Consider the following 22,009-nt stretch of genomic DNA (forward strand, 5'->3'; position numbering starts at 1 on the left):
TTGACCGAGTCAGCGGCGAGCAGGAGTTTTCTTCCGACTCCATTCCGGTTGCCTTTGTTCCCGAACGAGGGTGGCCCAGAGTGGGGCACGAGCACCCCTGTCCAACCCACATGCCGCCAGAATCAATTCTCAACTAACTCCACGACCCCCTAACCCTTTACTGACCCACCATCCTCTGGCAGAGGGCGATGGCCACAAGAGAAGGAGCCAGCGGTCCCATGCAAGAAAACCGCCATCCACTTCCCCTAGCCAATGATTCTGCTCCCGGAAGGGGACGGACCCCCTCAGCTACACTTCTCAAACTACTCATCCTGCTAATCTGCTGTCTACTAATCCTGTGCTGTGCTCTCCAAACGCTTAGTACAGTGCTGTGCACACAGTAAGCACCCAATAACTCCCCTCTTCCAGCCTGGAGGGTCAGGACACGGGGTCTGTACACACAAGCCGGGGGATGAGAGGTGCGAGCCTGTTGAGGGCGGGGAACGTGTCCGCTAATCCTGTTATATCATGCTTTCCAAGCGCTTAGTACAGTGCTCTGCACACAGTAAGCACTCGAATACCACTGATTGATTGATCATTCCAGGGCTGTGACAAGACCTGGGAGCTTCTGGACAGGAAATGTGTTTACCTACTCTGAGGTACTGTATTCTCCCAAGAGCGTACTACAGTGCTCTGTACAGTAAGTGCTCGCTCAATAGATATGACTGATTCCTTGGCGATGCCACAAACTTTTATCGGTACTCCAAGTGCTTGTCTTATTTACTGTAGCTGGAAGCTCTTTGGGGGCAGGGACTCTGTACGGCACTTATTACACACTGAGTTCTTAATAAATGTCAAATAACCATATTTCGCCTGCTTTGAGTTCTTCCGTTCTTGCCGTATTCAATACTCAAACACATTTCTATTAGCGCTGCTTTAAATTATAACTCTTAAAACCACCTGGCTAGTTTTCAGGGCAATCAGCTTGCGTCCAAAGCAGTCACCTAATAACGCGCAGACGGCAAGCCGAGCTTTTGCCAAAAAAAAACCCTTCTAGGCTAGTGTGCGGATTATCACCGCGTTACATAAACTATGGTGTGGCTCATCCCCCTTCTTGATGGCAGACTTCATCCTCATCAAGATCATGCCACTGGTTCGCTGTGTGACCTTGGGCAAGTCGCTTCACTTCTCTGTACCTGTTACCTTATCTGTAAAATGGGAATTAAGCCTGGAAGTCCCCTATGGGACAGGGACTGTGTCCAACCGGATTAGCTTGTATCTACCCCAGCTCTTAGCACGGTGCTTGACACAGAAGGAGCGCTCAAATACTATTATTATTATTATTATTATTATTATCTCAAACCCTACCCTAACTACTTCTGGTACCAAATGGAAAATCTTTCACACAAACAATACGGCCAAATGAGTCAAGTGGGAGCGTTCTTTCGAGCATTCTCATTTCTGGTTCCGATGGGCACCACGGGGTTACGACGAGGGGATGGCACCTGAGGAATCGAATTGTGATCGGCAAAACCTGGGTCGTGCAACCTGAGCAACAAACGCTGGCACGCAGGCATCCGAACTCTGATGGGCGGACACCCCTCTGGGACCCAGATGGAAGCTGACTTTATTCAACAATAGCCAGGCTGCTCCATTTTGCTCTGTTTTCAGAGAAGCAGCCAACATCTTCGTAAAACAACTGCAACCCTGAATAAACTCCAGCTGCCTTCTGCACCCTAAACTCCTTTCCGCCCACTCACGACGAGTCTTTCATCACTTCCAAAAGTTCCGGGCACGCCACGCTGGTTCGGTGTAACTTCTTTGATGTGGCAGTTGCCACGGTAACTATTCTTTTTACCCCCCCACTGAACTATTAGCAATCCTGTAAAAACCCACCTAAATTATGCACCTGCAGTCTACCTTTTCTCCTCAGTATCTTTCATGCGTTTATGCTTTTTTTAAGTTTACCGATGAACAAATATTTGGCAGATCAAAGCTCTCACCGAACTGTCAGTAGGAGCAGTTTTGACGGGGGAGACAGAGACGAACGGGGAAATCATTTTAGTTGGCGACTGCAAGGTGAAAACCATTTCAACTGCTTTAGGCACATTCCAAAATGTGTACGTACACACACACACACAATATCTGTTAAGCGCTTACTAGCCTGGCACTGTTTTGAGCGCTGGAGTAGATACCAGGTGATCTGTTTGGACACAGACCCCGTCCCACACGGGGCTCACAGTCTTAATCCTCACTATACAGGTGAGAGACCTGAGGCCCAGAAAAGTGAAGTGACTTACCCAAAGTCACCCAGCAGACAAGTGGCGGGGCTGGGATGAGAACCCAGGTCCTTCTGACTCCCAGGCCTGTGCTCTATCCACTACGCTGCTTCTCAATTAGCACAATGCTCTGCACACAGTGAGCGCTTAGTGAACTACTACTGATAATCGGTCTGGCCGGTAATATCTGCAGGTCCCTGAAGAGATCCCATCACATTAGTGGAGCTGGGATGGGCAACTATTTGGGCAGATGGGCCATAAACTGAGTTTTAACAAATTGGCGAGGGTTACCCGCATAAAACAACTGGTGTTCCCCATATTTATCGACACACTGATATGGGAACTACTGTACAAAGAACTCCCTGTGCCACTTCCACAGAAGTTTAACCACCCTCAGAAACTGGCTGATACGCTTAATTCAGGCACGCTCGTGTGTGACGGTTCTCATTACTATTATTTTTATTTCTCTTAGGCACCGTGGGGCGGGGCGGGGGGGAGGCAGCAGGGTAAACGATCCGATTTGTCAAGACGATGCTGGCCGCCCCCGCTCCTGATGCTTTGGCTATCTGAGCTGCTTTTAAAAGAATTCACTTTCTAAATATAGCTTTCCTTCTACAGTTTTTCCTGCGGTGTATTCATGAAATGTTAATAACTGCTCTGCTGTAGTAAAATATTTCACAGTAAGTTTTAAAGAAACTTTGTGGAAAGGCCAAATCATTCAAGGTTGATGGGATGGATACCCACAATTAAATGCCACAGACATACACCCCTTCCCGCAATTTCATCCCCCAAGAGATGTGCTCACCTGCACTGGGACTCCAGGAGAGTAGTGGGTCGGAGCCTGGAGCTTCGAATAGACCGAATACACGGGAGCTTCGTTCACCAACTTGTTATAGAGTTCCAGGGCTTCCAGAACTTTCACATTCAGTTCAGACAGTTCGGAATGCTTCCTGTCGGACAGAATCAATATTTCAAGCGTCTCCGCGCTTAGCCCCGGCAGCATTACTTAGCAATAAAACACCGGCACATTGCAATCGATAGCTCTCGTTTTCAAGCTGCGATCGGGAAAATAGTGACCGTGGAAAAAGGGATGAAACATTTTAAACACATGAAATAACGAGCTAGATAATTTGACATTTTGAGCGTCGCAGGCTCAAAATTCAATGAAATTCTGATTAGGACCCAAGGTAGGGGGAGTAAGGGGGATGGGGGTTAAAATTAAAAAACACAGTGGGAATATTCACTCACTGATTTTCAAATACTGGGCCCATCACCCTGCTAAACTCTTTATGAACTAATTTTATGCTTTTCAAGTGAGATTTTCTATGGATCATTACCACTGTTCCAGTCAGTCAATGGTATTTATTGAGCGCTGACTGTGGGCAGAGCACTGTACTAAGCACTTGGGGGAGTACGACATAACAGAGTTGGTATCTCGCAACCACACGTCCCCCCTTCAAAGCCCTACTGAAGGCTCACCTCCTCCAGGAGGCCTTCCCAGACCAACCCCCCTTTTCCTCAGCTCCCCTTCTCCTCCCCATCGCTCCGACTCTCTCCCTCTGCTCTACTGTACTCCCCCTCCCCGCCCCACAGCACTTGTGCATATATGTTTACATATCTACAGTTCGGCTTAATTATTGCCCGTTGACTTGCTTTGATGTGTATATATCTCTAATTCTGTTTACTTATATTGATGCCTGTTTCCTTGTATTGATTTCTCTCTCCCCGCTTCTAGACGGTGAGCCCGGTGAGGGCAGGGATTGTCTCTTTTGCTGAATTGTACTTTCCAAGCACTTAGTACAGTGCTCTGCACACGGTATTATTATCATGGCCACCTCGCCAACCTGGGCACCAGAAGGTAATTAAAAACCAGTCTGATCATAACTCTTCACCCACACTTTTAGCAAGAACAGATTATATACGTGTCAAAATCCCTTGCACGTTATATTGTAATTGACAGAGGAAAACTGCCTCGGAAGGGAGGTGTGTTTTCTGTCAAGTTTGCAGATTCCTTGATCTTGGGAAAGTACAGAGTGAAGATTCAATTAACGTGAGAGGCACCAAAAATCGCTCACCTATCAATCTCCTCAAGCTTTTCATCTATCATAGGGCCCATCTGTTGACAGCAGTCTGTAAACACAAAAGAGGTGTCTTTCAAACCAATTCAGGTTAAACGTTTTTCATCTTGCTTTATTACGTGGAGAAAGCAATCCCCATGCCCAATACACATAGAATTAATTTAATGTGACTTCACAACTCTGCACTAGAGAAAGAGACCACACCCAGCCCAGTCGCTTTTTAGGTTATTCCAGTAACTATTCAGCAAAAGACAAGAATTAAAATGCTACATATTTTGCACTGTTAACTGGACTGACAGATAATGGAATTTGGAGACTTTCCAAGGTCTTTAAAAAGCTTGAAAAAACTTCACAGTCAGCTGCATCAACTAGGGGTCTTGGGCCACAGTGTAAAAATGAAAATACGCTTTGTAGGTTAGTTTTAAAATCACTGTAAAAGTGATCTCATAAACTGTTCATTGGAAAATATGCTCTAGCCCTAAAATGTCTAATCCGATCAAATTTACCCAGGATAACAAAGAAAAACTGTCATCTTTACTTTCCAGATGATTTTCCCCATGGAAAATTCTGAAACTTTAACCCCCTTTCTGCCCGAACTACAGAACCTCATTTTCTCATTCCGAAAAACATCTTTATAAGGTTGCTTAACTTGGGTATGTACAAAGGCTTTGAGGAATATGTTCACTGAAGGCAATGATTTCAGGACTAGTATAAATCCTGTGTCACTTTGCTCTTTAAATTTTTGATGCAAAACAAGTCATCAGGAAGAGTAGATTCTTCTAGACTTAGGACTCAATTACTTTAGTATAGAATCATGTTTTTCTGTGCCCTCTAACAAATAAGACTAGATCGTCTGACAATTAGGGAATCAGGATAGCCTAGTAGAAAAGAGTCCAGATCTGGGAGTTGGATATACCTGGGTTCTAATCCTAGCTCTGCCCTTTGTCTGCTGTGAGACCTGGGGCAAGTTGTTTCACTTCTGTGCCTCAGTTTCCTCATCTGTAAAATGGGGATTAAATTACCTCTTCTCCTTCCTACTTAGATTCTGAGCCCCATACGGGGCAAGGACTGTGTCCTACCCGATTAGCTTGTATCTACCCTGGAACTTGGCGAGGTGCTTGGCACATAGTAAGTGCTTAATATCACAATTACTAGCATTATTTTCTTGACAGAATACCCAACATATGGTTCTCCCTGAAAAAGGAGGACAAGCCCTCCCCATTTCTACCTCGGTGGAGATTCTCCGAGTGGTGGGCTTAAATCTGTACTCTAATTACAAAGTCAGAGAGTCCACAAAATACATTTATTTTATACATATCTTGTAGTCTCCCACAACAAATTAATATGTTCAAGGGTTCACAAGAATACCTTCTAAATCCAGCAGGTCTTGAGAATCTGGCTTTGAATCTCTAGGATCTATGCTCTGAAGTGTCTGGAGAGCGCTATCCATTTTGTCCTAAAGACAGAAACATTTAAAGATTGGAAAAAAAAATTAAATCACTTCATACGGGATTCTCTGCAAAAAGATTCATGCTAGATAAGCATGTGTGCACAGATGTGACTATATGGGAAACACGCTCTTACACAATCTCAGAAAAAAAAAAAAAAGCCGAGAAAACTGATCTTACCTCATCTATATACACTGGTTCAGGTTCCGATTTAGTAACTTCTTCCGTATCAACTTCAGTGACTCCAGTTTTATCCACAGCCCCTGCCAGGTAAGGTAAGGTCAACTTTAAGTTCCTCAACATTATTCATTCAGATTTATCAAGCGCTTACTGGGTGCAAAGTACTATACTAAATGCTTCCACTGTACTAAGTAAGGAGTGTTTGGTTATTCATTATACTAATCAAATCATTGCAAATTTAGGCCCCACTTCCATAAAACATGATTCTGCCCTTGGTGATCAGAATTGCTGATAAGCTAGAACTCTGTTCAGGGTTTAGGAAGTGAGTTTGGGGAAGATCTTCCCTAAAAGTAGGACCTTAAAGAACAAATTCACTTCCAAAAAAGGTTCCTTCAGACAGACAAATGGAGATTTAACTTTACTAACAGAATAAGTGACAGGGTACAAAAGTCACTCCGCAGGAACCCGAATTCTGAGTGCATTTAACACACTGTTACTGACCTCCCCCCTTTTTATATCTTTACATAAGGTTATTTCTTTCTGTGCCCTCGCATCTAAAAGTGGATCAAAGAACACTATGAAAGAAAATAAATTCAATTTGGGATCAAAGTCAATGTGACACCATCCCACATGAAAGGGCAGGCAGAGATGAAAAATATTTTAAATGTACTTAGAAAAATGTCTAAGCACTGCAAACAAGTCCGAAAAACTTATCAGCCATATCTACCAATCAACCAATGGCATTTATTGCATGCTTACTAAGTGCTTGAGAGAATAAAACATGACTTGAAATTTTTTTTGAACCCACTTTCCCCAAAGGAGAGCTGACAGTAAAACAAATCAAATCAACATTTCCACTTATCAAGCACAGATTATCTGCCTTGAGTACCTGGCACTTTCCAAGGCTAATCTGTGTTCTCATCATGATTTTGTGTCCTAATGTACAACCATGGACATTCAACACCCTTTCTACAACAACTGATTAGATGGACTTCTAAATTGCTTAATCCAATTTCCCATTTTTCTCTATATCTAGATCTTTGTTGCAAGCAAATGCACGTTTAAATTGAGTTACGGTAGAACCCGCTTTCCCTCTGCTCCTCCCCCTCTCCCTTCCCCTCCCCTCAGCACTGTGCTCGTCCGCTCATTTGTATATATATTTTACTACCCTATTTATTTTGTTAATGAGATATACATCCCCTTGATTCTATTTATTGCTGTTGTTTTTGTCTGTCTCCCCCGATTAGACTGTGAGCCCGTCAATGGGCAGGGATTGTCTCTATCTATTGCCGAATTGAACATTCCAAGCTCTTAGTAAAGTGCTCTGCACATAGTAAGCGCTCAATAAATACTACTGAATGAATGAATGAACCGATCTTCGTAAATTCACACTAACTTGACTGTGTGGAAAAATGTAAAAAGTGGAAATAAAGAATGTGAGCATCTGAATTCCTATTCAAAGACTGCCCTTTTTAAGAAGGTCCAAACAGGCCTTTCATTCATATTTTTAAACCATACCTGCTTCGGGTTCCACGTTTAGATTAGAGGTTACAAAATTAGATGGGAAGAGTCCTATTCCTCTGTGATTTTCTCCTTTCCACCAGTTGGTATCACTAGAAATAAAAACAAATTTCATTTAGGAATGTCCCTTAGATTTTCCACCTAACATTTACGTACCCTGGTTTTAGGAGCAATGCGGACGTAGGAAGAAAGATTTGACTTAAAAAAAAAAAAAAAAGGAATATCTCAGGCAAGAGCTTTGGCCTGGTGGACAATATTTACCCAAGCATCAGGCAGAAACATAAGGAAATTAGAACACAGTATCTACCGAGTGACATGTCGCTCATCAGGCATGACAGGAGAAGGGGAAAAGAAATCAAAACAAAGGAAAAGGGTAAAGTTTTCAAGAAGATCCCTCACGTTTTGAGAGAGAAACTAAAGCCCAGAAGAATCTCGCACTTTGTTTAAGGAAAGTTTTTTTTAAGAAAAAAAAAATCCTGAAGTACGTACCTATCATCTAAAACAATGATAATTTCTCCGCTTTTAAAGGTGAGTTCATTGTCCTCGACGGCTTCAAAATCGTACAAGGCGCGTACTTTCCTTGAAACCTTCTGATTATTTAACTGAATTTCTGCAGATGGATATAAGGATTTGGTTTCTGTTTGTTGCTGTTTCTGCTCTTGCAAAGATAATTCGATAGCTAGTTTGGAAAAAGTGGAAAAATGTGCGGCATTAACTTTAGAGAAATGAAAACATTTAGCAAATTCTTCACAGACAGCTTTCTAGTTGGGAGAAACCCCAGACGCCCGAGGGCAACGGAACTGCTATATAATACGTTTTAAATGGTGAAAAATGAAATCTGTTAAGCAACGTTGGGGAAATCCAAAAAAAAGGCAGGGGGATGAAGTGGAAGTTTTTCAAGGGGCGGCATCGTGTCAAAATTTCTGTACGTAGCGTCGGCGGGGCTGTCAGACCCATCTCGGTTCTCGCCCACAGGAAAATTCACCTTCAAAAACGATACCCAAAAATATAAGCATTCTGTACCCAGCACAAGAACTACTCAAGAACTCCCGCTACGATAGCGACGCACTTTTCTAACTCCTAATCCACCTGATGCAACTGATTTTCCTCACTTCTTAGAGCAATTTTTCTCTTTTGGGTAGTAACAAAGATACACTAGAGCTCTCTGATGACACAGACATTATACATTTCAAACCCCCGCCCCGGGTTCCTGGTCCACATCGTATTACATAGCTGGTAAAGAATTTCGTGTTCGCGATCATTTACCTTTAGCTATATCTTCATCCTCTTTGTTCTGGCTGGATGATGTACCATTCTTGGAAACACTGGAGACCGTCTGCAATGTATGGAGGAAATAAATCTGATTAATTCATCGAGGAAAAAAAGGAAAGCTTTATAATTACGCACTTAGGCTATTTTTCTGACTACAACTTGCCATTTGGGGCTAGGATCTTACAGGAGCTTTCCTTTCGATAAACTCTCTGCTTATTTTACACACTGTTCATTTTCAGGACAGTAACAGAGTGAACGGTGGTTCGATTTTCCATCGGGCCTCCTTCCTGCCTGCACTACACCATCTTATTTTTGTGATTTTTCAGGTGGCTTCTGGAAAGATCACTCCGCAAAAAATTTGAAGAGTGGGTGTTTAGAGCTTCTTAACTCTAAGACGACTGCGTATGTTTTGAAATTCTAGATGAGGCCTCCATCACAGCTGCCCTGGGTCTACTGAATACCTCCGGGAACCAACCTGGAAATAAAAAGTAGTCCGGGAAGTCTTTGTTAACCCTTGCGGCCAGACTACACCGAGGAGGGAAACCGAGAGTAGGGACAGCCCTCTCCTTCACACTTGGCATCACCGCTTTTCACTGGACTGCGCAAGACACCTGTATTAGGAGGCTGTTGAGTTCCCTTGTCTCCCAGGGACAGCAAAGGATCCAGAAGAGGACAGAAGAGAAGCTGGGGAAGGAGAATGGGAGAGCAGACAAAAAGACCAAATGACGAGCGGAGGGGGGCAAGGGACAGGAAGAGAATGGCTTTGAAGGAATTACACGGAAGAGAAGTGAGGAAAGAGGAGAGGGACAGGACGGAGGGGGAGAGTGCAGGTCGACATCCCCAACAACTGTTCTGCTTGGGAAGGAGTGGGGAAGAAATGCAGTAAGGAGTGGATGAAGAAGGACAACAACGGAGGCCTAGGGGAGAAAAGCGGCATGGCAGAGTGGATAGAGCACAGGCCTGGGAGTCAAAAGATTATGGATTCGAATCCCAGCTCCGCCACTCGTCTGCTGTCACTTCGCTTCACTGTGCCTCCATTACCTCATCTGTAAAATGGGGACAGACTATCAGTGCCACAAGGGATAGCGATTGTGTCCAATCTGATTTGCTTACATCCACCCCAAAGCTTAGTAATAATAATAATAATAATAACAATGTTGGTATTTGTTAAGCGCTTACTATGTGCAGAGCACTGTTCTAAGCGCTGGGGTAGATACAGGGTAATCAGGTTGTCCCATGTGAGGCTCACAGTTAATCCCCATTTTACAGATGAGGTAACTGAGGCACAGAGAAGTTAAGTGACTTGCCCACAGTCACACAGCTACCAAGTGGCAGAGCCGAGATTCGAACCCATGACCTCTGACTCCCAAGCCTGGGCTCTTTCCACTGAGTCACACTGCTTCTAATAATAATGGTGGTATTTGTTACGCGCTTACTATGTGCAAAGTGCTCTTCTAAGCGGTGGGGGGATAGAAGGTGATCAGGTAGTCCCACGTGGGGCTCACAGTTTTAATCCCCATTATACAGATGAGGGACCTGAGGCACAGAGAAGTTCAGTGACTTGCCCAAAATCACACTGCTGGCGAGCGGCGGAGCCGAGATCAGAACCCATGACCTCTGACTCCCAAGCCCGGGCTCTTTCCACTGAGCCACGTTGCTTCTCAGTGCCTTGTACGTGGTAAGTACTTAACAATATCCTCATTACTATAACGTGAGCAGGGCGATGGACACAAGGAGGCGGAAGAAAAAAGAATGGCAAGCGGGGTAATTAGAGAACCACTGCCAAGCTCTTTTCCCAGCATATTTGTTTGGACTTTTCTTCTGCCGCTCAGGGTGGTGGGCGAATGCCCACTTCTCGGGGATGGCAGGCAGGCAGCCAGGGAATATAGTCGGCTCCGCCCTTCAGCCGGTGGCAGGGTGAAATCCGCACCCGTCAGAATTGAATATTGCCTCCCAGAGAGCCAGCTGGTGAACTTCAACTTCATACCCCTTGAGAAAAAACAACATTTCCCTTTCTTCCTCAGTCGTTTGTCAGAGCGGTGTTTTTAGGCTGATCGGACACCGGGGCAGCTACCGAGAACTTTTTTATTTTATTTTACCATCTCTAAGCTCACTGAAATAGCTGTACACCATAAGCCGGGGTGGCAACGTTTGAGCCTTTCAAGTCTGAAGAAGTCCGGGTCTGCGACTTACCGGTCCAAGCCCCGAGAGAAGACTGTCACAGCACCCTAAAGGTTTAATTTAAAGGAGACTCTTCTACCATTTTTCCCCATTATAGAATCAGCCCCTGATACTCAGGAATCATCTCTTTTACGCAGAACACCGGCCTTCGAAATGGTCAAGTCGAAAACGAGCCAGAATCACAGCAGCATATCCCTGGGTGGATAGGAACAGTATTCTGTTACCTGAGCTCCTGTTGTGGGAAAAGTAACGCCTTCTTCCTTCAAGGACTTAATAGTTGCTGAAATCAAGCTAAACTGAGGGTCCTTCTGAAATTCTTCTGACCATTCCACCATTAAAGTTTTGAGCTTCTCACACACTTTAGGATGAGTCTTATGGGATGAGAGAAAAAAAAAAGGAGAGCTGCAATAAAGGTTAAGGTTCCATCCAAACAATAGATTTCATAGTCAAATTTGCACCCAACCACAGGATGAATCCGGCAAGTCGTCATTTCTCACCGGAAACGGAATCTTCGGAAGTGGAAAAATCATTCCTGAGAGGGCAGGGTAAGTTGCCCTCTCTTTGCAAGAAGCGCACCACTTTCCGAAGACAACTTTCTTGTACAAAACTGCAGTTTTTAAGGTTGGCTCTCTTTGGAGCGACCTTCATGTTAAACCCATACTGAATGATAGCGGGGTTGGTGCCAGAGACAAGACCCACAGACCCACAGACCACAGATTGGATCTCCCAGCTCACGCCAGGAGCCTTGATATCAGTGCAGGCACCTGACTGGCCGACTGGATTTTCCTGCCCCACAGCTGGCATCCAGGCCATCTCCTCACCCCCAGGTCAATGGACCACGCAGGCCCTCCTGGTCCCAGGCTGGGTGAATAATAATAATAATGCTGGTATTTGTTAAGCACTTACTATGTGCAGAGCACTGTTCTAAGTGCTGGGGTGTACAGGGTAATCAGGTTGTCCCACGTGAGGCTCACGGTCTTAATCCCCATTTTACAGATGAGGTAACAGGCCCGGAGAAGTGAAGTGATTTGCCCACAGTCACAAAGCTGACAAGTGGCGGATCTGGGATTCGAACCCATGACCTCTGACTCCCAAGCCCGGGCTCTTTCCTCTGAGCCACGCTGGGTGAAGCCAGAGTGACGGAGAGAAGCCGCGTGGCCTAGTGGCTAGAGCCCAGGCCTGGGAGCCAGGAGGACCCGGACTCTAACCCCGGCTCCGCCTCTCGTCTGTTGTGTGACCCTGGGCAAGTCACTTCACTTCTCTGGGCCTCAAGCGCCTCATTTGCAAAATGGGAATGAAGACCAAGCCCCATGTGGGACATGGATTGTGTCCAACCTTGTATCTACCTCAGCGCTTATTTCAGTGCCTGGAATGTAGTGAGCGTTTTAACAAAAACATTAAGGAAAAAAAAGGTGCAGAGCAACCGGCAGCTGCCCCTCAGGCGAACTCCCAGGATTTTGAGGCGGGCTGAGTAACGATATAATCTCACAGAGAAAACAACATCGGCCCCGACCTCCCGCGTTACCTTAACCCAGGGCCGGCAAGTCGGGTATCGTTAATGCCATTAAGATTCAGGTGAAATCAGTGAAATTTTGGCACCCTGCCCCTGGCCTTTAGCTCAGACCAGTGAGTTTTCACTGGAGCGATGGGCACGGAACGAAAAGAAGTAGGATTACCCCTTCCAAAATTCCAAGCTCTCGAACACTGACATCCAAGTTGCATCATAATGACAACTCAACCAAATGAGACACTGAGGTTAAGCTGCTTTGGAAAAAATAAAAGCTTTATACGAGATGAAGGCGGTGTTATTGCTATTATCATCATCTTACTACTTCCACTTCCCACTTACTACTTCCACTGTAGTCCTAGGTCTTCCCTTTAATCCCAAACTTTAAAATCAAGAGCTGTCAGGGAGATCCACAGCTCGGAGTGTCCCAGAGGAGGTGAGGGGGTCTGAAGCAGCTCACTTAGAGTGGGGCCCAACGGTCCGGAGGGGAAACAGCGTGGCCTGGTGGATAGAGCACCGACCCGGGAGTGAGAAGGACCTGGGTTCTAATCCTAGCTCCGCCACTTGTCTGCTGTGTGACCTCGGGCCAGCCACTTCACTTCTCTGTGCCTCAGTTCCCTCGCCCGTCAAATAGGGATGAAGACTGTGAACCCCAGGTGGGACATGGACTGATGAGCGTGGATCTAACCCAGGACCTACTACGGAGCCTGGCACGTAGTTAGCGCTTCACAGATACCATAAAAATAAAAGACAGAAACTAAAGGACAGAAAAATCGGCCCTTCACCCCACCTCTGCGCCTCTCTAACCGACACTCCTCCATTGCCCCCACAGCCCTCCCTTCTAGCTGGACTCTGACCAGCCCCGACCTCTGGTCAGGAAGGCCGACCAGCCCCGGGTGCACGGGGTCACGGGTCTTCCGTTCCGGCCAGTAGAGCGGGGCAGAGCCTGGGGCAACTGATCCCACTAGCCCTAGTACAGGGACCGCCCTGGCAAGAATCCCTTTTCTATCCCTCAGCAATATACTTGGGCACCGGCTACTGGTATGAATTCAGGCTGTCATATTTACTAGAAGAAAATCCCGCTAGGTTACCCACTGCCCGCTCTGACCAGCTTTCTGAGTCTCCTCCCCATTGAATGCAACCGCAGAAACCCCAAAATAAACCCCTTTCAACTCGATTAAACCGGACGCGCTTTGGATGCTCCCGAACATCTTGAACTGAAGTCCTTGAGATAAGGTTTTAGTTCCCCGGGAAATTCCCAATTGGTGCAATAGAAGAATGCACACCTCGGATTACAGCAATCTTACACTTTCTGAGTTTTACTACGGTATCTTAAATTCATCTTCTTTCCACAATTACCTTATTTTTTATCACCCCACGCACTTCCGTTGCAAAATCACGGGAACATATCTCTAAATGAAAAATTTTTCCACAGTTTGACACGCAGGCTCCTAGAAGCTGTTAGAACGGAATACGGGTGAAACGAAAAAGTCAGCTGTTAAACTGCTTAATTTTTTTTAAAAAAATACACATTTAGAATTTGTGTCACATGAAGAAATCGCTTCAACTTACAGTCAGTGCTTGTAAAGCCACGTGTGGGACCTTGTGATTTACCCTTTTCATTATAGCTTTAAGGCAATCTTTCGCCCTAAAGATAAACCGGAAAAAAATCATTAGGTCCGTTCTGATTTAGGATTCCACATCAGTACTCCGGTATTAGTGGAATTTGCATCATTTCCCAAATCTTACCACTTTGGGACACTTAACCCGACTAAAATCTTTCCTGCAGCACAGTTACCCAATGGCCAGCGTGAGGAAAAATTGGGATTTGAGATGTTCAAAGAGATAAACATGGCTCATCCTGGGGCCGGGGTCTATCTCCAGCTTCTGAGGATACATCCAACCATCCCCCCCGGGGCCCCTTGTCCACCAAACCGGACCACACCGACCTCAAAAGGACTGTGGCCAGATTGTTCCGACAGTCCTGCCACGGGGCACGGGGAAGGTAAACAAGTGGGCCGGCGGTGGCCGCCCAGCTCTGCGCCGGACTCCCGGGCGGGAAACTCTTGGCCAGGAAGGGGTGCCACGTTGCGGCTCCCGTGCCACTCTCCGGTCCCTTGGGTGCCCCTCGGTAGGACCCTGATCTCCGAACCGATGACCATCTCCTCAGCCGCCCGCAGGAGGTCGCTTACTCTTTATCCTTCTTTATGGCTACCGTGTACTCTCCCAAGTACGGGGCTCTACACACAGTAGACGCTCAGTAAATACGGCTGACTTACTAAAGGGCCTCTCCGGCAAGCAGAAGCCACCTCGGGCAACTCGCCTCGGCCTGGAGTGAAGCTCAGGTTCGCCCAGGCTCACACCCGTGGCCCTGCCAACCCCAATTCCATGCTCCCCGCAACAGTTTAGCAGGGGAGTGAGTGGGTTCGGGGACCACAGACAGACAGGGTCTGACATCCATCGGAGGCTGGGAGCGGGGAGGCCGGCGGGCAGCGGGCCGTCTCCTCTGCCTCTTCCCGATCCACCGGGCGAGGGGCAGAGAGAGGAAGGGGGTGGGGGGACGGCCCCGCTGCACCCCACCCCTCCCGGAGAGGGTCCCAGACTCTGGAGGAAGTCGGACGACAGTTTTCGAGTGGGCTTTTCTTGGACAGGGCCAACCTTTCACTGCCCAGAGCCAGCCGCGGGCCCGGGTGCAAGCTGGCGGCGGGGGCCTACCGCCAGAGAAACCTAATCCAGGCACAGGCGAGATGAGCTCGGGTAAACTGTAGAGGCCCAAGCGCCCGTGACCCGGGTTTCCCAAGCCCGGCCCGGTCAGCCTAGCCAGTGTCTTGGGCCAGCTGTGGGGCCGGTAGAAAGTGTCTGGCTCCGGATGTCCGGAGGCTTGGGTTCTAGTCCCGGTCCTGCCTGTGGTTGGCTTCGTTGGGCCAAGGCAGCACATGCAGTCGGCAGCGTCCTCACTCATCTCACTTCAGGCCCCGGAAAGAATACGACTTGCAGTCCCCTAGACTGAAAGCTCCGTGTGGACAGAGAGCTTGCCTACCAATTCTGTTGGACTGTACTCTCCCAGGTACTTAGTTCAACGCTCTGCACACAGTGAGTGCTGAATAAATACCACCGATTAAGGGATGAGAGAGTGTGAGAGGGGCACCGCGAAAGCCCCTAGCACTAGAATCAATTCCTCTGTGCGGGTCCTCGGTCTGAGGACCGAGGTTCCTTCCCGGTTCCTCACCGGGACACTCCCTCGGGGAAAGGCTAACGAACGGCCTCCTTGTTCACAGGGGCGGAATCCAAATCTTCCCGGCCTCGCGGATCCGTGTCTGCTTTCCCCTGTCCTCCTCGGCCTTTCTCCGGGGGCCTCGAGGGGCTCTCGGCAAGGACCGCCCCCCAAGGGACTGGGACTCTGGCCTGATTATCTCGTATCTACCCCAAAGCTTCATTCAGTGCTCGGTACATGATAAGCGGTTAACGAATACCACAATTAGCATTATTACGATTGTGACTTCCAACTTTCTCCTCTGATCAGGACGCTGCTCCTCCCCATCCCCCCAGCGCTGGGCCTCCGCCTGCTTCTCCCTCCCAACCCGAGGGATCTTGCTACCATTCGTCATTCATGCATTCATTCAATAGTAGTTTTTGAGCGCTTACTCTGTGCAGAGCACCGTACTAAGCACTTGGGAGAGCACAATACGACACTAGACGCATTCCCTGTCAACAACCAGGAGTGTAGAGGAGTACTGAAGGTGAAGAGGCAGAGCATGGTGCGAAGATGTTCCCCAAAACCCTTTAAGTGAGATCTGTCAACTTACCCGTTCGGAACACTTCCGACTTTGTCGCATATGTCCATGATGATCCCCCAGTCTTCACTGGTGTTGTACTCATTCGTGGCCTTTTCTGCAAGATATTAAAAACGCGAGCTGAGCAAAAACCTTATACTTCACCCAAATTACAAAACTTTTAGGTTCGAGAGAGGAAAAACTCTTATTTCACTTCTCCATCTCAAGATAAAGGCTACATAGCTACTCTGAGGCACCAGATAGCGGGACCCTGCAGGGAACCGTGATTTATGAGTTTCTATTTTATATTCCAGTAGAATGTCATGAATGCACTAAAGGAGAAAAATACTACTAGAGTAGGGAAAAATTAACCCGAGACCTTAAAACACAAATACATTAGATATAAATGTATTTATACATTTAGTATGTATGTTTTATATTTTTAATATTTATATATCTATATTACTTATATATTTTATGTATTTAATCGTTTTTTTAAAAAAAATCCATCGTGCTTTCTAAATCTCACGTTCGGATTTTTCTATTAAAACTTCAGGTGAACACGCCTGCTGTAGAGAAAGAGGAATCTGTAAGACATTACCAATCTGTACTAAATAGTCAATTTCTTTGACAAACCCAGGAGGGCAACACTTCAAACCATTCTTGAAAAATAAGCTCTTAGATCCCAGCCAACGACTTCACCTTAAATGAAAACAAGGCCGAATCCTGAAAAATCGGAGTTAGAGAGTTCCTTGTGCGCAAACACTGCTTAGGTGATGCTCTCCTTCGCTTCCGTACTGACATTAGCTTATTTAGCCACCCGGCAAGCATCAAAGCTTTTCCTTTGCTAAAACCTTGAGCTCTGTAGCACGGCCTCCTGGTTCTAATCCTGGCTGTGACAACTTGCCCCCTGGGTGACCTGGGGCAAGTCACTTAACTATTCTGGGCCTCGGTTTCCTCATCTGCAAAACGGGGATTCAATACCCGTCCGCCCTCCTACTCGGACCACGAGCCTATTGTGTCTGACCAGATTATCTAACATCTACTCTGGCACTCGGTACAGTGCTCGGCACATAGTCAGCATTTAAATACCACGATTATTATTTTGTCGTCCTCAGCCCCTCCCGCCATAATCCAGCTACCACCGCCTACAGCCCAACAAACATAAAACCATTCTGCAGAAAGACAGGTCACGTGTCTACTAATCCGTTTTAGGCCTGCAAAAACTATCTGGGTTTCCAACCAAATGGCTATTTGGCGTACTCATCCTTTGTCCCCTGAAATATTTTCTGCTGCTTAAAAATAACTAAAAAGATACAAAGCATAGAGCTCACGGAACTCACTTAAAAAGAAAGTGTCAAAACGGCTCCCCAAACGAATCTCTGGCATAAACACTCGGCCCTCTCAGAATAATTGCGCTCTCAGTTTCCGAAGCAACCCCAAGCCTAAATTGTTTCTAACGGTCCACCGGAAGAACATCTCAATCTGTGGCCAGGGGAAGAGCCGCTGGGTTTTGTGCCTAGGAGTGTTTAAAATGTCCTGGGAAGATTTAAGTATTAGAATTAAGAAAAATAATATTTCAGGGCTCGCCTCACTGCCCGGCGGCGGAGGCCATCCATTCTGGGCCTCTGACAAGGCGCCTCGTCTCACTGGCTTCCTGGGAGGACAGGTTCAAAGACCTTCTCCGATGCCTAAACTCTGAATTTCTAGGAAGGTGAGCTGTATTTCCCGCTTGTAATTACAGCATCGAGGAAGGAGTGGCCGCTTCAAAAGGATTCTGAGATATTACCGAGAGCCATTTCATCAACCTCCCTCCCTGAAGCACAAAAAGCTCCCCTCCGGTCCCACTCCAGTAGCCTTAGGCTACGGGTTGACTTTGAAGTCGAGCTCATCTAATATTTAAGCATTTCAAATTCACCTTTAAAGAGTAATCCAGCACGGAATCTAAAATGCTTCAAATACTTTCCTCCCTCGTGTTTGGGATTAAAATTTAAGGCAATCCTGCAGCAGAATGAGATGGGGGCGGGGACCACGTCTACCAACTCTGCTTCGGAAGGAACGATTCCCTCCCTCACGTCATCCTCCCCAACCAGTTGGGAAACCCAGCCTTGACCATGCCAGCGTTAAGGTGAACAGCTAATTTGGCAGAAAAATCCCAAGGTCGGCGATCAGGGATCCCGCGTCCAGTGGAAGGGCGAAGGAAGGAGGAGGAGAAAGAGCATTTAGAGCGATGTCCCTTTGGGGCTTGATCATGAGCTGCTTTGAGCAAATACCTTTCATCAATCCATGGCATTTAGGAAGCGCTTACTGTAACACTGACTTACATAAATTGACAGTTCATTCGTCACCTGCATAGGGGACCCTACACTGGGTGGGCTGACCTACATAAATTGACGGTGCTCAGGGGACACTGAATTGGGTGGGTTTGTTATTTACAGAGGAAAAGAATACAATTTAAAGTCCCGGGGAAATTAGATATACGTTCCTACGACTACAAGATGACTAATTTACAATATAGCAATAAACAGACATTCCCTGCCCACCACAAGCTTACAGTCTAGACGCCTGACGTCCACCCGATGAAACACCAAGAGAGGTGGAGAAGTCTCCATCCCTGATGGTCTCTTTATTTAAAAAAAAAAAAAACAAACCCAAAAAACCCAAAATACGGTCTCAGCCCATTCTCCACACTTGAGTCGTTTATCGATTCTAGAGATGGGTTAGACTCGTGGCACCGTGAGCCTCTTTCTAGGCTCTAAGGTTCTCCAACTTTTTATATTTACTACAAAAAAATTGCATATCCATACACCAAAAAAAGGGCGTGCTGGATTACAAGTGACAAAAATGATCTGAAGGATTTTTTCGATCGCTAAATTTAAACATCCCTTCCAAAATAAGTTTCGGAGTCCTGTGCAGAGGATAGAAGAAAGGGTGCGAGGAAGAGGATAATCAATTAAAAAAAAAACCACCAAAAACCCACTTCAATTCCCCCCCCCCCCCCCAGCAATTTCTAGTCCAGCCGACATTCTCACGATCAAAAAGTACTTTGAGGTTGTGGGTGCCCCTGCTATTATAGGAGGCTCGCACGGGGTGTGAAAAGTGGTTCTTCTACTCATTCTCAGAAGACACTACAGGTAGAACGCTTGAGGAATCCACTCGGGAAATAGGACTTTAAAGGGGCGAACCAGAAGCCGCCTGGCACAGTGGATAGAGCACAGGCCTGGGAGTCAGAAGGTCACAGGTTCAAATCCCGGCTCCACCGCATGTCTGCTGGGTGACCTTGGGCGAGTCACTTCACTTCTCTGGGCCTCAGTTCTCTCATCTGTGAAATGGGGATTGAGCCTGTGAGCCCCACGTGGGACAGGGACCGTGTCCAACCCGATTTACCTGTATCGCTCCGTGATTACATCGTCTCGCTTTTGTCCGTCTGCCTCCCCCGGTTAGACTGTGAGCCCGACACCGGGAAGGGATTGTCTCTATCTGTTGCCGAATTGTACATTCCAAGCGCTTAGTACAGTGCTCTGCACATAGTCAGCGCTCAATAAATACTATTGAATGGATGAATGCTTAGTACAGTGCTTGGCACAACCTAAGTGCTTAACGAATACCACAATTATCGTTAGTATTGCCTCCTTTCAGTCAGTCGGTCAATTGCATTTATTGAGCATTTACTGCACGCAGAGCCCTGTACTAAGCGCTTGGGAGAGTCCAACGCAACAATAGAGAGACCCGTTCCCTGCTCGCGACGAGCAGCCTGGGGGATGCCAAGTTAGGGGAGACAAGATCTAGGATGGGGGAAAAAGAGAGACCTTTTCAAAACTGAATGGTAAGAGGGGAGAGACACTCCATTTCCTCAATCCCGGGCAGCAACGTGGCCACAAGAAAAGAACCGAGAAGGTTTCGGCCAAGAGTTGCGATGTTCTGGACGGCCTCGTTAGCCGAAGGGGAAACCAGGTGGCGAATGGGGGAAAGGGACGTTGGATTCCGACCGAAACAGGGACAAAAAGGAAAAAAAATGAAAGAAAGAAAAATCACTTGAGGCAACAGGGCGGGAAAAAAAAAAAAAAGCAAAAGTCTAAACTGAAAAGATGCTGCACAGCCCGGAATGCGGGGGGAGGGACAGGGTCGAAACTGAAAGGGTCTCAGAGGAAAGGGGAGTAGGACAGAGGCAAGGGGGCGTGATAAGTAGGAGGGAAGAAGGCCTGGACCTGTAGAAAATAATAATAATAATAATGATAATAGCATTTGTTAAGCGCTTACTATGTGCAAGCAGGGGAGGGACAGGGTCGAAATTGAAAGGGGCTCAGAGGAAAGAGGAGTAGGACAGAGGCAAGGGGGCGTGATAAGTAGGTGGGAAGAAGGCCTGGACCTGTGGAAACTAACAACAATAATAATAATAGCATTTGTTAAGCGCTTACTATGTGCCAAGCACTGTTCTAAGCACTGGGGCATTCATTCATTCATTCAGTTGTATTTATTGAGCACTTACGGGGTAGATACAAGGTAATCAGGTTGTCCCACAGGGGGGCTCACGGTCTTAATCCCCATTTTGCAGATGTAACTGAGGCACAGAGAAGTAAAGCGACTTGCCCCAAATCACGCAGCCGATAAGTGGCGGAGCCGGGATTAGAACCCACGACCTCTGACTCCCAAGCCCATTCTCTTTTCAATTTAAGAAAGCTCATCTCGGGTCCTTCACTTACACTGCAAAGCGCTCTCTCAGAACACTGACCCATCCCCTGGAGAATAACTACAACTCGCAAAAACAGGTAATAATAATAATGATGATAACGGTGGTATTTGTCAAGCGCTTACTACGTGCCAGGTCCCAAACTAAGCGCTGGGGTCGATACCAGATAGTCGGGCGCAGTCCCCGTCCCACAGGGGGCTCGCCGTCTTCATCCCCATTCGACCGATGAGGGAACTGAGGGGCAGAGAAGCGAAGCGACTCGCCCGGGGTCACACGGCAGAGAAGTGGCGGTGCCGGGATTGGAACCCGGGTCCCCTGATCCCCGGGCCGGCGCCGCGACCCCGCAAATTGCCAGCGGACAGAAGCACGCACGGGTGCCGACGAAGGGAGCCGGGTAGTGGGTCGGCGGGCGCCGACGGGGGACCGTTTGGGGTGACCGGCACTTGAGCAGAGGCTTGGGGGAGGAGACGGGGAAGGATGGGTCAGGGGAAGGCGCTAAAAATGGGTGGTGGCTCCACCGGGCCCTGGCAAGTAGCCCCGTGGCAAGTAGCCCTGGGGCAAGTAGGCTTGCTCCAGTAGCAGGGGGTGGAAAAGATGAGGAGGGCTATTTAGTAGGGAGTCCGGAAACCTGGAACCGGAAGCTTCGGTTTGAGAGGAGCAGCGTGGCTCAGTGGAAAGAGCACGGGCTTTGGAGTCAGGGCTCATGAGTTCAAATCCCAGCTCTGCCACTTGTCAGCTGTGTGACTCTGGGCAAGTCACTTAACTTCTCTGTGCCTCAGTTCCCTCATCTGTAAAATGGGGATTAAGACTGTGAGCCCCACGTGGGACAACCTGATTCCCCTGTGTTTACCCCAGCGCTTAGAACAGTGCTCTGCACATAGTAAGCGCTTAACAAATACCAACATTATTATTATTATTATTATTCCGCCGTGGCAAGTGGCCCGTGGCGAGTAGCCTTGCTCCAGTAGAAGGGGGCGTAGTAAACGATGAGGAGGGCTGTCGGGAAAGGAGTCTGGAAACCTAGAATCGGGAGCTCCGGTTTGATTCGGGCTCACGCGATTCAATCCGGTCGGGAAGCAACGTGGCCCGGTGGACGGGAAC

General features: G+C 47.3%; 1 protein-coding gene across 1 annotated transcript in view; it reads right to left on the minus strand.

The window, feature by feature from the left end:
* Positions 1 to 22,009, minus strand: part of STAM2 (signal transducing adaptor molecule 2) — a 31,792-nt gene that overhangs the window by 4,204 nt on the left and 5,579 nt on the right. The window contains exons 2-12 of the mRNA XM_029072127.1: positions 16,252 to 16,336; positions 14,018 to 14,093; positions 13,805 to 13,903; positions 11,163 to 11,309; positions 8,752 to 8,821; positions 7,975 to 8,164; positions 7,483 to 7,577; positions 5,965 to 6,047; positions 5,705 to 5,792; positions 4,334 to 4,388; positions 3,064 to 3,208 (exon numbers count right to left, since the gene is read on the minus strand). Coding sequence (XP_028927960.1) covers positions 3,064 to 3,208; positions 4,334 to 4,388; positions 5,705 to 5,792; positions 5,965 to 6,047; positions 7,483 to 7,577; positions 7,975 to 8,164; positions 8,752 to 8,821; positions 11,163 to 11,309; positions 13,805 to 13,903; positions 14,018 to 14,093; positions 16,252 to 16,336 — 1,133 coding nt within the window. The remainder of the gene's footprint in view (positions 1 to 3,063; positions 3,209 to 4,333; positions 4,389 to 5,704; positions 5,793 to 5,964; positions 6,048 to 7,482; positions 7,578 to 7,974; positions 8,165 to 8,751; positions 8,822 to 11,162; positions 11,310 to 13,804; positions 13,904 to 14,017; positions 14,094 to 16,251; positions 16,337 to 22,009) is intronic.

This window comes from Ornithorhynchus anatinus, chromosome 9 (genome assembly GCF_004115215.2).
Source record: "Ornithorhynchus anatinus isolate Pmale09 chromosome 9, mOrnAna1.pri.v4, whole genome shotgun sequence".
NCBI classification, from domain to species: domain Eukaryota; kingdom Metazoa; phylum Chordata; class Mammalia; order Monotremata; family Ornithorhynchidae; genus Ornithorhynchus; species Ornithorhynchus anatinus.